The sequence below is a fragment of the Chrysemys picta genome, chromosome 16 (genome assembly GCF_011386835.1).
Source record: "Chrysemys picta bellii isolate R12L10 chromosome 16, ASM1138683v2, whole genome shotgun sequence".
In the NCBI taxonomy this organism is placed as follows: Eukaryota; Metazoa; Chordata; order Testudines; family Emydidae; genus Chrysemys; species Chrysemys picta.
In genome coordinates, this window is record NC_088806.1 from 32,185,635 (window position 1) to 32,201,253 (window position 15,619).

Consider the following 15,619-nt stretch of genomic DNA (forward strand, 5'->3'; position numbering starts at 1 on the left):
CTAGAGATTCTATGGAACATGTGGATTCACTTAAGATTTTTACTTCATTTGATTCTACATTTTCTTTCACATATAGTACCACTCCCCCCCCACACAATCTGTTCTGTCCTTCCAATATATTTTGTACCCTGGAATGATTGTGTCCCATTGATTGCTCTGTCCACCGGGTTTCTATGATGCCTATTATATCAATATCCTCCTTTATCACAAGGCACTCTACTTCACCCATCTTATTATTTAGGGTACAAACCTGTCTTTTGAAGCAACTTCTTTCCACCCTTGACGTAGGGCTGGGCCTACTGCTACCCTCCTCCCCTGCCGTTTGTCAGACAGACCAAGTATGGGTAAGCTAAAAAGTGCATGTTCCTACTCCAGGAGAGAAGCAAGCTCTGTGAGAATGCAAAACTTCATGAACCAGGGTTACCTCAGTTATCATTTGCCGGTGGCATGGTTTTTGTCTTGTGTTTGTACAGCAGGTAGCATAATGTATTCCTGGTCCACAGCTAGAGCTTGGAGCTATTACCACAAAAAACAACAACAACAACAAAACCCCAACTGCTGCAGGATTAACAAACTTAACACTCAAAGATTCCAATTTGAAAATAATAGGATGAGGAAAAGTGTGGAATATTTGGGGGGTGAGTGTAGGGATGGGCACTCCGTGACTATAAATTTTACACTGCTGCAACAGGAATTAATCTTTGTACTAAGGCCTATATACACCTGTATTGATGTAGTCCCCATCACAGTAGTAGCCCAGTGCTTCACCCAGATTAATTTATCCTCAACACCCTGTGGGGTAAGGCAGCATTATCTCCATTCAGCAGATGGTAAACTGAAGCACAGAGTAAACAACAGGCTCAAGCTCACACTGGAATTTTATGGCAAAGCTGGACATTAAACAGGAGCACCAGTTCTGTGCCTTAACCACAAGTGTAAAAGCAAAACTTGGTGCAGAAGTCAGAGCAGCCACAAAAGTTTCAGTGAAGCACCTGTTTAACTCTTCACATCACCACCCAGTGCAGTTTTCATCTAGCAGAGGCTATGAGCCTATGAATCAAGTTATACTGGGGCATGGGGGGAGGGGAAGAGAAGAGAGGGAGAGTTAAGCTTTGTTTATATGCAAAATAAATTGAAGTTGTGATTTTTAAACTCATTTTAACTGGTGCAAAACCCTATGTGAACACCCTTAAATGGTGAAATTCTCTAATGTGCCCCTCATCACAGTATCCAAGAGCCCTAGCTCATATGCTTTCATTTGTAAAGCAGGAGTCACCCATCCTTAACAGCACTTTCAGCTACACTTGGTCAAATATAATTAGGACCGCATACAGAATTTATCCAACTGAAATTGCAGAAAGAATGCTCTCCCTGCAGTCACGCATGCTAGGATTTGACCTGATATCAGAATTAAATTCTAACTCTCAAAAAGTGTTATGGGACCTTTGGCGGCCACAGATGGTGAAACCCAGTCATGTCTTGGCCAAAAGGTTGGAACTCTGGCAGTATGGCATACCATGCTGGAGCGCAGAAGTTCAGTGCCAGCCAGCAACAGAATGGATTCAGAGATTCCCAACAGACAGCAATTGGCAATATGGATTCAGATGGTATTCTCACAGTTCATATTGTTTTCAACTTAAGAGATGTAAAAAAAATTATTGTAAAAAGATGATTGTAGAAAAGCAAATCTTTTATTGAAACCATTTCTTAACAATGGAGCAAGTACATTTCAACTGAATTAGTTTGCCCTTTTCCTCCCATGTAAAAAAAAGTTAATAAAACTGACCAAAGCTTCAGTACAAACAAGTACCTGAAATGCTAATAGAAAGGAAAAGAATTAGGACTTTAGGGCTGAGTGTCCACCAATGTGGCAAAGAAAAATAAAAAAAATCCACAGATACACAGCGCTGCATATCTTTGAACAGATGGGGGTATGGTGTATCAGTACTTGATATGAACCCAAAATATCACCTGGGTTGGGCTTGGTTCTGTTTTAGGCAGTTCACACCAGTGAAGGTGGAAAAGGAGACACAATCTTCACTGCCATAAGAGAGGAATCAGGGCTAATACCAGCCACCCACGTTTGAGGAGGGGAACACCTTAAAAAAGTTTCCAGGAATGCTGAATATTTAAAACTTTGCATTTGATTCAGGCTGGTTTTTCAAGAGTCACAGTAGAATGCACATTCTGGTCAACACAGATTTGCAAAACGAAATGCCTTGTTGTTTGTGTTTAATCTTTTCAATTCTGCACAGCTAACAAAAAAATCAATCAATACAACGCACAACTTAAAGACAAGACCAAGCATGCAAAAAATTGCTGCCCTAATCATATCTACAGTGTGTGCAATTCTAGCAGAGGAGGAAGAGGGCGATGAGATAAAACCATTTTTAATTAAAGAGATTTTTCTAAACTGTCTTTTCTCCCAGCCAAACAAACTTTCTGGTCTTGCAGCCTATACATGCGTCACTCCACAGGAGATTTAACTTCATAAGAATTGCAGCATTGAACGTGTGAATCCATCAGTTTTTACTTCACCTGATGTTTATTTTTAACTGTTCTTAGAAAGTCAGGGTTAGAAGATGGGCAAACAAGTTGTACCAGAGGGTCACATTCTTCTCAGGGAAACATGTATCTGAGGGAAGAACATGACCTTTTGTGGCCCATACTGTCATCTGTTCACCCAAAAGGCACATTTCAATCAGATCAGTCTTCCACCCTGTTACACTGTAACTACCCTGCTGTGATTCCCAATCACGGAGTATACACTGCTGCGGGCACAGCATCATGAATCCTGCAGCTCAAGTCTGATCATAACCAACTTGTAAAATGCACTGCAAATCCCACTACAGCTCCACTCCCTACCCCCCAAAAGGTGAATATAACCTATTCTTAGGCCATCATGCTCAATGGCAGAAGCAGAAAGCTTAGCTACAGTCTGTACAAACAAGAGGCATTTTTGACAAATCACCACACAAATGTAAACAGTTGAGAAACAAGAGGGAAATGCAATGCCCAGGGTAAAATTATATTACATTGTAATGGGCACCCAGAGCAGTTATTGGTTTATTCATCCTTGTTATGAAGGGCTGACTCCAGGCACAGGGTGAAAGACTGTCAGAAGACATTTGCAGACAACGCTAATACACATGGACTTCCAGCAATTCAGAATAGTATCCACAAAACTTCCCTACCGCCACCATTGAGTGCCAATGTTAATAATGAGACCAGAAGCCTGCTACCAAGGATCAGACTGCAGAGGTCATTATATATGCAGCTTGATGGGATGAGATTCCATCCAAAGGAAGATTTGATGTCTTCACTACAGTGCAAGGACCACAGAAGGGCCACAAACATCCATAACCACACCCTAGGTACACTTATTTCCATTCAACTGCAGCATGATTACTCTTCTGCTTTTTGAAAGGAAAACTTCAGTATTCAAGTGCTATTAACAAACGTATATAATTAAGTTTAACCTCACTGCAGCAGTCTCCTGCCTGCAGTGACATTCTTGGGGAGCCAATGCAGTTTGACACAAGGTTATGAAATGGAACTGAATGCAGCGTGTTACTGGGAGTCAAGAGAGTACATGAGCAGAGATGGAAGGGATAGGCTAAAAGGCTGTCCTAGTGGTGTCTGAATTCCAAAGATCTCTGTTATGGAGAAGTTTCTGGTCTCTCTCTCTGGTGTACCAACAAGTTGGAGGAGTTTAGTTTCCACACAGTAGCTTGCTGTGTAGATGCTGTGAAAGATAGTATTGGTGATGGCAGGGAGACCTCTCCTAGATAGAAGAGCAGTATGACACAGTTTATGGTAGGAGGATGGGAAAATTGCAGTCCCTATAAGAAAAGTTAAGTGAGTCCTAGTTTTTGAGAGGAGCCTGGGTTGATTAGGGAGAAGGAGGAATTTGGTTACAGCAGAGGAAAATAAGACTTCAAAACACAGCAAAACCAAGTTTAATTGTGCAAATGGGATTACTTATAAGAACAGAGTTCAGCCTGAGAATGGCCCTGGGCAGGGAGCGTTGGAAGGTCCAGTTATCTGTCCTTCCTGCTGTCTAGATGCACGAGAAGACTCAGGAGGAAGCCTGTTCAAGCTGATTTGCAACACCAGTAGTGGGGTGCAAAACCTTGAGACAATGTGTTTCCTCTGCTTATCTGCTCCTGAGTGAGAGATTGCACCATAAGAGAGGAAAAGCTACACTAGGAATCCACAAATCTGAATGGTTAGTGGAAGTTCTGTTTGGGCTTGGAAAAACAGCAGTACTGAGAAAGGCGCCCTGATGGATTCACTGATAGCACTGTGATCTTCAAAAACATAGCTGCTGGGAAGTGCTGGGAGGGACTAGAGCTCTGAACTGTAATGTAAAAAAGTCAGAGAAAGTTTAAGGAATTCCGTAAGCCACTTTCCAAAACAGACAAAAGCATTTTAAAGAGAACATCAGGAAGAGTATTTTTTATTTTGGTTGAATAGGCCAATGGAGATCAATGTCAGATGCACATTCACAAGGGCTTGCATATGAAGTAGGTCAGGATCTCACTGGTGTGTTTTAGCAGCATGAATGTTTCCAAAAAGATATGAGACCATCACTGAAGCCAAGAGGTTTCACAACAAAGCCAGTCTGATTTCACAAGACACTGGGGGAGGAGGTTAACAAGAATAGATTTTTCCAGTTTTCATCATTCTGTGCCTCCTCATCTAAAACCTATTCCCATTTGCTGTTCTGGTTGCAGTCAGAGATTCACCATCAAATACTCTTTCACATCTTTAGTGTTCCAAATAGCAATTTATGATCCTTTTATTTTATATTTAAACTTTGAACCAAATCCCAACATCTTCCTTTAGGTCCCTATTCTCTGATGCCTGACACAGAACTAAGGGCAAAGAGATGGCTTTAGCAGCACTAGTCTAATGAAAAACGAACAGAAATCCTCATCCTAAGGCATGGAGCATCCCTCTCCACCAAATTCCATTTCACTTCCCCATGCATCAAAATGAGAATATACTTCCTGTTGGCCACAGCATCCTGTTTCCGTAATTCAGTACCTCTTGCAAAGAGCTCTGTGGCATGTTTCTGGGATACTTTAACACCTTCATCCTCACCAGATGAGGCACGGCCCAGAGTGTTCGTGCCAAATTATTTCCTAAATCTTACAGGCTTTTTTTGGTACTGTTTTAATCTACCAAAAAAAAACCAAAAACACAGCCACTTCTGGTGACTTCAATTGGACTGTACTGGAACTCAGCGTCTTCAGTGAGCACATGGTCATCTTTAAACATGTGAAAAGACAAAACAACTCACTCACTAAAATTAACAGTGAAATTCCCAGGAGAAAAAAAAAAATGTACATCTCTATTGCATTTTGTTGTCAGCCTGTTTGTCATGTTCCATTTAACATGAAACTAAATGGGTCCATTATAAAAAAACCTGTTAAATAAATAGATGTGATGCTAGAAGAAATTTCAAGGGATGTTATAACTCATCATTCGTCCTGCTCTCCTCTTTAGCTTCTGGCTTCTTCTCACTCTCAGGTTCTATGTAATAAACAGAAACAAAAATAAAGTGAAATTATGCTTATAAAGTGACAAGCATGCTATACAATGTGTTTTTTGGACGCTACTATAATATAAACATTAAAATACTTCAACACACTCAGAGAACAGGGGATTGTAGAGTTGTGGAAGTATGCTTGGACACTAGTATTAGATTGTAGCTACTACAAGTGGCATGATTAGACACCAAGGCCTGATTCTTAAAACACTGATGCACATAAGTGGCTTTACTCATATGTGTAAGTGTTTGCAGAATCAGGCCCTTGAGTAGCCCAAAAATTCTATCTGATAGGTGGTGGCACTGGTGAGGACAGGAACAAAAATAGCCAGTTGCAGACATACCAAGGTGAGATAGAGATTCACCCATGCTGTGTGGGTTAAAAAGGAGGGGGTAAACCAGCATGGTCACATATCTTGCCACATGGATATTATTTAGAGTCACACTGTCAGGTTAAAAGTTGCTTTTGGAAAATACATTTCCTTCCCATGTTATAGACAATCCCTTGATTATTCGAGCTGAACAATTTCTAAGAGTTTAATTTACTTTTTACGCTCTACACTATTTGCTTAAAGTATACATTTAATTCAGTTTGGATAATGAAAATGTATTAGTTTCCTTGTTTATGGTCACTTGCAGGTTCTCACACACTAGCACAGGACTGTAGTGTTTGACTTCCAAATGCTGCAGGGAACAATTGCGTTAAAAGTCCCTTAGAACTTTCCACTGGAACGTAAAAACTGTCAAGAGAACATTTCAGTTGGTTAGGTTGTAGAAGTTTGGTTTTGATCCTTTCAGGGACACACTACCACTATAATAGTCCCCTAGTTAGGTACAATAGTGTCCTTCAGCCTCAGTGCACAGGAACTTAAATTGCCACATCAAATCAAGCCAACGTCCCATTTCCAACAGTGGCTGGAACACGCCAAAAGTTCTAAAGCAGATGTAACCATGTCTTCATAATAGCCCTAAGAAGACAGTTTGAGGTTTTAAATCAGTTAGTGACCCCTTTAGGTGGGTCTGTGTTGCAAGGTTTACAACCAGTTCCCCTTCCTCAGTTCTAGCGGTAGTGTTAAAGGAGCCACAGCTACCATTCCATCCCAGACGTTTTTCTGTAGCTGGCCCTTTCAGTTGTAAAGTTTGATTCACTGACACTTTCTCAGCAGCCAGAGGCTCCTTCTCACCCTGTGGTTCATTTGCAGGGAAACAGAAATGGAGAGAGATTTGCAACCAGTGGACTACAGACATCCACAGTCACTGAGTTCCATTTCCTTACACAAATGAATCCCTACCTGTGTCCGGTCCGGACTGATCACCTAGTGTTGCTTCCTCGACTATGGGAGGTTCCCTGACTGGACTGACATCTTCAGGTTTATCTGTATTATGGGGGAGAGATGTGCAACAAGTGGTCATACAAGTATGTCAAGCCCAACACCTCCCCTAGCTCTGAAATAGAATATCAAATGTACAGATGAAACACTGGACAGGAAAAAAAGTTTGCCAATGTGGATTGTAAGTGAACCAATTGCAGCCCAACACTAGAACATTACTAATTTCTCATAATTGATCCCGGGAAAGCCAATGGGATGGTCAGTAAGGGTAGTCAATAGGAGCACTTTGAGAAAACACAGAAGTACCCCAGCACAGCGGAGGAAGCATCAGGCAGCAAGCCACAAGGGAAGAGTTCAGCAGGGATCAAGAGCAGCCAGAGGCAACTCTGGAGCAGTCAAAATAGTGTGTGTGGGGTTAGGGTTGTGTTCTGAGCTTGCCAACAGCCACTGGAAGAAGATCAGTCCCAGGCTGAGTTCTGAGAGTTGTGCAGGAAAGCCATCCCACGGGCTGGAGCCTGACTGAGATATCCCGCTAAAGGAACCAGGGCTAGCATAGGGGAGCTTTGTCCACAGACAGAGTGGTTTGATCTTTATAAAGGGACCAGGCACTCAAGACCTCATCTATCTTGAGAGCTAGGAGAGCTGTAAATCCTAGCGTCCCTAATGATGTGACCTAGGAAATCTCTGAAATCAGCTGGCTACCACTCAGGTAGCAGAGAATCAGCAGGTATCCAGAGCAAGATGTCACCTCTTAGAAGGCTGTGCCTCACAGTGGGGAGCAGAGACCAAATTGGTGCTGAAGGCGGTCTCTTCTCCAGGCTCTATTTAAGCCACAAAGGCAGACGCTTTCCCTACCATGAGCTTTATAAAACTTGGACACCTTCTCAAACCAATGTCAATGAAAGAAGATACAGAAGTAGCACTTGGAACATGCTATATTTCACCAAGCTTTCTCCAGTAATTCCCTGATTAGGAGGATCAGCAGCTTTTCCGCTTTTATCAAAGATTTCTCTCATTACAATCTCCTTTTGCTCAGTGCAAACAGCTTTGAGAGAACATTATACCTGGTGGTTCAATAATATCAGATGCTCACAGGAGCACTTGCCTGTCCTGAGTGTGCCTCACCTTCTCCTTTCTCCTCCTTGGGAGGGATAACCTTCTCGCTGTCGGGTGGAGCTGTGGCATTCTTGCCTGAATCAGTTTTTGTGGTGTTCTTTTCCTTCTTGGGTCTGGGTTTTGCAAACTTAGCCTTGTTCAGTAGATATTGCACCTCCCTGTCCAGGGCTGCTATCTTCAGCTCTATGTCCTTGGACAGCAGGGTGGGCTTCTCAGTGGGAGGAAGTTTATTCTGTTCTGCCAGTGTCTCATTTTTCCAAGTCTGCAAGGAAAGCCCAGGGTCAATCTCTCCCCATGAATACGCTGCTATTTCCTGGTTACATGAGTTACTGCTTTTAAACACACAATCCCAGACATAGCACCTGGGCATTCTAATTGCCCGTGGTCAACAAGGCTTCCACCCCCACATCTGCCAGCCTCTTAGTTCTACAAGACCAGAGAACAAGAGTGCCATTGGCTGCTCTTAAAACCGTACAAATATTAATTACTGGGAAGGCACTAGCCTCCCATATTGCACATGAACCAGCTGTATCTCCAATCGCTACATTTTTCCGAAGCAATATACAATCAAGTTTGGTAGCAGGGAGTATTAAAACAGAGAGGTTTTCCTAATGTGAGGAGAGGATGTACGTCCTCTGCTTCCTATCCCCAAGTGAAGGTAAATCCATTAGCTGTGACATTGATCACATTATCCAACAACACATCCTGAATGGACTCCCCAGCCCCTTCACTTACCACAGTTTCATTGATTGCTTTCTCTAGGGTACTCAGTTCCACCTCTGTGAATATCTGATCGGCCTCTGGAATCATTCGTGCTCCCCTGAAAGACAAGACCCAGGTATTTCAGGTGATTGGGGGTTTTGTATTCCATTCCCAATCACATTTAGTAGTGACAAAAATTTACCATGGGATTGGCCCACAAGTGGGTTTGCTAGGATGGTTGTATGGGGGTGGAAAAAGGCAGACCTGACCCTCCTGAGAATGGGTGTGCTTTGCAGTATGCATGGGATGTCATACTCTTTGTTCTGAAGAGTAATATATGGGCTTTGAGTGTTTCTATTAACACACTCCCTAAAATGCCTGTCAGGCTTTAGAAGGAGCCACATACCAGCCTCTCATACCAGCCTTGTTCCTCTATGGGTTTAGCGGCTAGCAGGCCAGATTCCATTTTAAGTAGTGGGTCAAACACATGCAGCACTTTTTGCACCACCCACAACTTCAAATCTTCTCCTCAAGGTCTCACTCTTACTTGAGGAAGATGCTGGAGTGATTGAGCAGATTTTCGAGGGCATTCAGGCGGTCTGGCCATTTCCTTCTTTCTTCCACACGGAAGAAAAGGCTCCTGCAGAGTTTCTTCAGCTCAGAGAGCTTCTCTTTCAGTTCCTGCAAGTGTGAGAAAACAGACAGGAACAGAACTGATCAGACATCTAAAACTGCTCCAAACCTTTAATCCCAGAAATATTGTGAATCCCAGAAGCTTGAGCTGCAGCAGTTTTGCTTGCTGTGCCCATCAGATGCACAAGTCCTGTACACTAACAGGAGTTGCGGCACTAGACACTGTATATGGAGAATGGAAAGTTAACTGCTTTATGTGCTCCAAGAGGTAGAGCAACAGGGATGGGAAGGGCTAATTCTTGTGCAATTCAGTGCTGGGCAAATTAACAAAAGGGTTTCCAAGTCCCAGAGCAAAAGGGCCAGAGTAGATCAAAGCTCACCTTTCCTGACTTGGGGACAACAAAGAAACCAAGGAAGCCTAGGTCTATTTGCCACCTACTGGCAATTCAGTGCAAACTGACACCCTACTTCCATGCAGCAGTACCTTGGTCGTGGCTCTATAGCCCTCCTCCTCCATCCAATTGGAGGCTTCACTCAGTTTTCTTGAGATTTCCTCTCTCTGCTCCTCCGTTGAGACAAACTGATATTCCTCCTGGTAAAGCTTGTCCTGAGAAGAGTAAAGGTCGCTTCAGCTTAATTGCTGACTAATGGGAAGGCACAGACAGCAAAGGAATCTCTCTCAACCTCCTGACAGAATGCAGCTGCAACCAACTGTAGGACTCCTGGGCTGTTCCATGCTAATGAGTGGAAGTTCAAACCCCAAATTTGTCCTCCTGCTCCTTCAATCAGCTGAGAGTGGGATGGGAAAGCTGACAAGTCCTCACATATAGGATAAGCGCTTTCCTCCTGCCCTCGCTGCTTAGAGTTTCTTTCCAGCTAGAGCGTGATGCTGCTAAGACATGCAGAGGAGGGGACAGCATATACAGAGCTTTTATGCAGGCAGAGATTTGATTTAGTATGCTGCCTAAGCCGTAATCTGGTCCCATTTGTCTTGAAGAAGCCTCCCAAAGCCATGTGGGACAGGGAACACTCAAAATGATGACAGATGAACTCCTCAAAGCAACCGCTCCCCACCTTGAAACAGATACAACCCTCTGCAGCCAGCTCAGCCCTGACAGTATACAACCTCTCCCACCTGCTTTTCATAAGCTTTCAACCCTTTTCATTGCTCTTACCTGGGTCTCAAAGATGAATGCCTCCAGGCTATTGGCTGACTTTTCCAACTCCTGTTTCTCTAAGTCTCTGACTGTCAGATCCTGGAGTCTAAAGTGCAAGGAGGCCAGAAATAAGCAAAAATATCAGCGCCTGTAAGAGGGGATGATGTTCTCCTTGCAGACAGGGATCTCTGTAGGCAGCAGTACCTATCACTCAGAAACCATTAACTAACCCATCAGCATCCAGGCCAGGCCAGTTACAGGATACACTTAGATGTCTTAAGGTCAAATCCAAAAGGTGGGAAGTCAGGAGAGATCTCTCCTAGTTTCAGTGCTCAGGATGTTTCTCCTTGAGTACTGACTGGCTAAAACTTTCTCCCTAATCCCCTCTAAACCAAAGGCCCCCCTAAAAATCCATCCGCACTATTGTTACCTGCACATGTTAGGGTAACCCACCTTTCCTCACACACATCCCAAATTTTCATTGGCTACACACTGAAACACGTCAATGAAAACTATGGCAAGAGAGATGATAGTTATAGTACTGCTCCGAACACTGTTCATTCTCCTCCCACCCAAGAGCTGTGTTAGACTCATTGGGCACTGATAGCATGGCTTGGCTACTATGATCACCAAGGGGGCTGGGGGAAGAATCCCTGTCCATACTGTGGAGGTGAGGGGACCATGTAAACACTGTCGTCACTAGCATGGTTACAAATACAACAGGGACAGATCTTTAATGTCTCACAGAGCCAGGGTGCCACTCCACAGGAGCTCACAAGACCAGAGTCGAAGATGGAAAAGATTAAAATTATTGGCTACAGCGATGTTAACTGGCCAGGCTGAGCTTCCCCCCACCTCACTGGGCGTAGAGAGACCATCTGGGATTCCCAGCCACTCACTGCAGATCTAACCTTCCCTCCAACACACACAGCCAGCGCTGTCTCCACTTCCAGCTCTTGTCATTTTCTAGTCTCAGAACTGACCCTTTTCTTGTGCACATTTATCCCAATTCCTCCCTTTGCCATTCAGAGTTTCTGGCCTTGCCACCTTTTGGGACATTTACCTCTAGTTTGTTTGAAAGGGCGGCTGAAAGAAGGATGGTGACAAGAGAAGGGTCAATACAGGTCGTGGAGGTGAGCAAAGTCTTGCAATGTTTACTACAGTCAGATTCATTCTGGGAATGGGAAAAGGTGATGTCATCTCTGCACATGACCTGAACTCAATAAGACATGCACCTCAGAATCTGTTGCTCACTCTAGTCCCTGTGCCCCAGCCCAGTCTGCTCCCATAGCCTACTCCCTTCACTTCAGCATGCTCCCCTCAAACTTACTTCTTCACTGAGCTCTTCAACTCCTCCTCCAACAGGTCAAGCACATCACGGACATCCAACTCCACACTAATCTCATCCACAAGTTTCTGCTTCTTGGGGACTTTGGGTTTCTTCTCTTCCATTTTGGTGGCTGTGCTGTCACCAGGACTTTTGGACATTTCTTCCTCTTTCCCGGATTCTTCCTTTTCTTTGGGATCCTGTGTCAGAGAAGCAACTCCAGGATAAATAAAACAACCTATTTGCAGTACCATCTCACTTGCAACAAATATTTTGAAGAGAGGCACACAAGAACCTGGTAAGGTGGATTTGAGCTCCCAGGGTTAAGCTAGTGTTCTACATCTATAAAAAATAATGTGCAGATCTGCAGTGCCTTAATGCTTCACAGGCTGAGAGACCTTGTTTCCGCTATGAAAAAGGTGTATTCTTAACTCTAGTTAGTTAAATAGTGCTAAAATCCTAGTGAAGACAAGGCTACTCCTTTTTCTTTAACCCTACCTGCTTGCTTGTGTGAGAATCTCAAACTGTCCTATCTTCTCTAGGATTTTACTTCCAGGTAGTTAATTGGAATAATAATAATAAACAAAAAAAAATCAACATACCTTTTTTCCCCACTGTTAAGGCAAGGCCTTAGTGCTTCCCAGACATGGAAGCCAAGGAACAAAAGTTAACTGAATGCCCAAGATTACATGGGGATTTCAGAACAGAACCCAGGAGTCTCAGCTCCCAGTCCCGTGCTGCAAACAGCAGGGCCCATTTCTATTCAGAACAGTGCATGACTGCCTCTCATGGACTTCTGCACACAACAGCTTTGCACTTACCAGCTCAAAATGGCACTGTAGGTACAACACAGCAGGATGGGGAACAAATATAAAGCGGCCTTGGAAGGAGAGTGGATTGATATGAATCTGAAGGGCAACGGGAAGCAATGCTGAACACATCCTTCTGAGGATGAGGCAATGTCAAGGGAAAAGGTTCTCTGCAGGGAAAACTCCAACAATGCAAGTGAACTTTGGCAAGGAGTCTCCAAACACTCAGCTTCAGACCCTGAGTGAAGGTCACTCCCCACTTCTGCCCCTAAGGAGCAGGGATTGTATTTCAGTGGCCTGTCAGTTAGGGATTTATTTTCAGAGATAGTGAGCAGGAACAAAACTGTGGTGCTCAGCCTGCGCACATGGGGTAGAATCTCTCACACCCTCCCCCATTATTTCCAGTCAGATTCTAGTCCTGAGGTACAACAGCACAGTGTCACCATTTTAGGGAGTCTCCCGTTGCAGAGTCAGCTGCTCACCTGAGATGCTGTTTTTTCTCCTTCCTCCTTTTCCTCCTGTCTCTCTGCTTCTGGAGGGACAGTTTCTGTTTTATCCTGCATTGGAGATGGCTGCTGCTTCTCTTCCCCCTGCTCCTCGCTCACTGTTCCTTCTCCCTCCTTCTGATCCTGTTTCTCCCCCTGTTCTTCTTTTCCTGCTTCTGTCTGGCTCTCCTCTTCCTCCTGGGCAGCAGGGAGGAAAATGCCACAGTTTTTACATGGAAATACCATGCAGATGTGTTACACAGAGAGGGCAGGCTCATACTGGAAGCTTGGTGTTCAACGTGGCACAGAGGCTACAAGAGAGGGACAGGCAGCGGGCAGGCCAATGAGGACTTCAGGAAAGTCATCATATCACCTTGGAACCACAACCCTTTTCTATGCTTGGGAAAGCGAACTGAGACTCCTATTGGCAACAACACAGGAGCAGCCAGGCCCAAGTGGTCTGTGCAGCAGGAGAACCTGCCAGAGCTTACAACAATGAGATGCAGGAGATGGTAGCCTACACAGCACTACTCAGAGAGGATCCAGAAAGGAGACTGGAATGACAAAGAGGCTTCATCAGGGAACCAGCCTTGGCAGCATTTGCCGAAGGGATTGCCACCAGAAGGGTTGTATGTTTATTTTTAACACCGTGTTAGACTTTGAGACAGATACAAACTTCTACATTGTATGGTTTTTAAATCTTGATGTCCTGCTGGTCACCCTGATTTGGTTTGTGTTTAACTACTGCCTCCTCTATTTTGCAGCCAGGACTGAACCCAGTCTGGGTCCCACCTCCCCATCAAAGCCAACACCTCACCTGAACAGTCTCTGTCAGGTTCTCTCCTGTTTCCAGAGTAGGACCTCCTCCTCCAAACAGGCTAGAGATTGTGTTTCCAAGTTCTGCAGGAGAAAAAAAATAAAAAACCAAAAAAAAACCTCAGAATGTCAGTCTTTGAAGCAGTCCGGAGAACAGTGTGAGAGGAGGAGGAGGAAGAGCAGCAACAGCAGGAGGAAGAGCAGCAACAGCAGGAGGGAGTGACATGCATCAGTCAGGGGTTTGGTAACTCATCAATGCAAAACAAATTTTCTTGACTTTAAAATCATGAATTCTGTAGAAGTGCCCCTCCAAGGTCCAACAGTAATCCAGGGGCAGCCTGGGATCCTGACAATATTTGCTGTAACAACTCTTGCACTACCATTGCTAGCTCTTTCCCTTCCTGCACATCCCTCTATATACGAAGTACTGGGCCCTCATCTCTGCAAAAGCGTAGCCTGGAATCTGCCTCTCCAAACGGTGATTGAGTTTTCCACTGTTCACTGCCCTAGGAGACCTCCACCCATATGCACTCTCACTCCTCCTTCCAACACACCAGCTATAAGTCTCTGCACTTGCTCTGAAAGCAGGACAATGGAAAGCTTCCAGTCAGTGGCATCACGGCCCAACCAATGAAGCACCAGATGCACAAGACCTTCCACTGCTGCCTTCAAGACGAAGGAAAGGGATTTGTTTCCTTCTAAATACACCCCTTCACTGAGGGAGGTGAAAATGCAGCTCCCTTGTATTACTCATGCATGTGGTGTATACCTGGATACCATGCTGATGGGCACCTTAGGAGCATATATGACACTTTCAGGGAGACTTGTCCCCTCAACTAGCAGCACATGCTCAGGGCCATTAGTTATTTTGGATCTGCTAAGATTAATAGACAGGTACTTGCGACCCTAAAGATTCCTCAGTGCCAAAAGAATTCACTATTCTTTAACAAATCCCATCAGGCTTGTCAAACTCACTACACCTAACATACTGCTTTTGTAGTATTTATCTATAAAGAATGTCACGTAAGATCTTAAATGAAAGCCAGGTTCTCACTGGTCATTTATATACGGTAATTGCAAAACATATGCACTGAAGCTATGTAAGGAGTTATGCATATATATGCTGGAAAATATACATTTTAAGTCTGAATCAAAGTAAGTTTGACAGACAGGCTTTTGCAAGACAAAAAGGAGTATATTCACCTGTTTGTCTCAGTTCAAATGTACATTAAACACTGTGAGCCAACACAACGGAAGATCTGTTTGCATATGAAATCAACATGAGATATGAAGTCAGCACACCAGGGAGTAAGCCCCAGGGGTAATCCTGACTCAGGGGACAAACAATGGATTTTTGGTGTGCTATAAGGAAAAGGATAACATTATCCTTCAGCGAGGAAGCAAAAACAGTGCTTTTTGCATTAATGATAGAGGAATCTTAGCTGGGTTGGCTGGAGACATTGAGAGATTGCTTCAGGTGAGGAACTACTTTAGACAAGTTAAGCAGCTTGTTAAAGTTAAGTTTAGGCTCTACCAAGAGTGTTATACTTTTTGTTTTACATGTAAACATTTCTGTTTCCATTATTGTTCTTGCTATTTCGTCAATCTCAGCTTTCAACAACTTATGTTTGTTTTCATTATAAATATATCTCGGTGCTATGATGTTACGAAGGACCTGATCCTGAGTTG

General features: G+C 43.9%; 1 protein-coding gene and 1 long non-coding RNA gene across 11 annotated transcripts in view; one reads left to right on the forward strand and one right to left on the reverse strand.

Moving 5' to 3' along the window:
* Positions 1-1,672: 1,672 nt before the first annotated feature.
* The window catches only part of HYOU1 (hypoxia up-regulated 1), a 31,205-nt gene continuing 17,258 nt past the window's right edge, over positions 1,673-15,619 (reverse strand). For 7 of the 9 annotated variants that reach the window (XM_008165589.4, XM_065569183.1, XM_008165588.4 and 4 more), the window contains exons 16-25: positions 13,932-14,014; positions 13,112-13,312; positions 11,824-12,020; positions 10,512-10,599; positions 9,821-9,943; positions 9,251-9,384; positions 8,737-8,821; positions 8,011-8,263; positions 6,847-6,930; positions 1,673-5,538 (exon numbers count right to left, since the gene is read on the reverse strand). In XM_008165589.4, coding sequence (XP_008163811.1) covers positions 5,477-5,538; positions 6,847-6,930; positions 8,011-8,263; positions 8,737-8,821; positions 9,251-9,384; positions 9,821-9,943; positions 10,512-10,599; positions 11,824-12,020; positions 13,112-13,312; positions 13,932-14,014 — 1,310 coding nt within the window. In that variant the 3' untranslated portion in view covers positions 1,673-5,476. The remainder of the gene's footprint in view (positions 5,539-6,846; positions 6,931-8,010; positions 8,264-8,736; positions 8,822-9,250; positions 9,385-9,820; positions 9,944-10,511; positions 10,600-11,823; positions 12,021-13,111; positions 13,313-13,931; positions 14,015-15,619) is intronic. The other 2 variants (XM_065569184.1, XM_008165590.4) reach the window with 1 other exon arrangement.
* On the forward strand, positions 8,731-15,597 carry LOC122173867 (uncharacterized). Of its 2 annotated transcripts, none has more exons than XR_006174819.2 (2): positions 8,731-8,839; positions 13,879-15,597. It is a non-coding gene; the product is annotated as an uncharacterized LOC122173867 (long non-coding RNA). The 2 variants fall into 2 exon arrangements; XR_006174820.2 differs by having other exon boundaries at positions 8,762-8,848.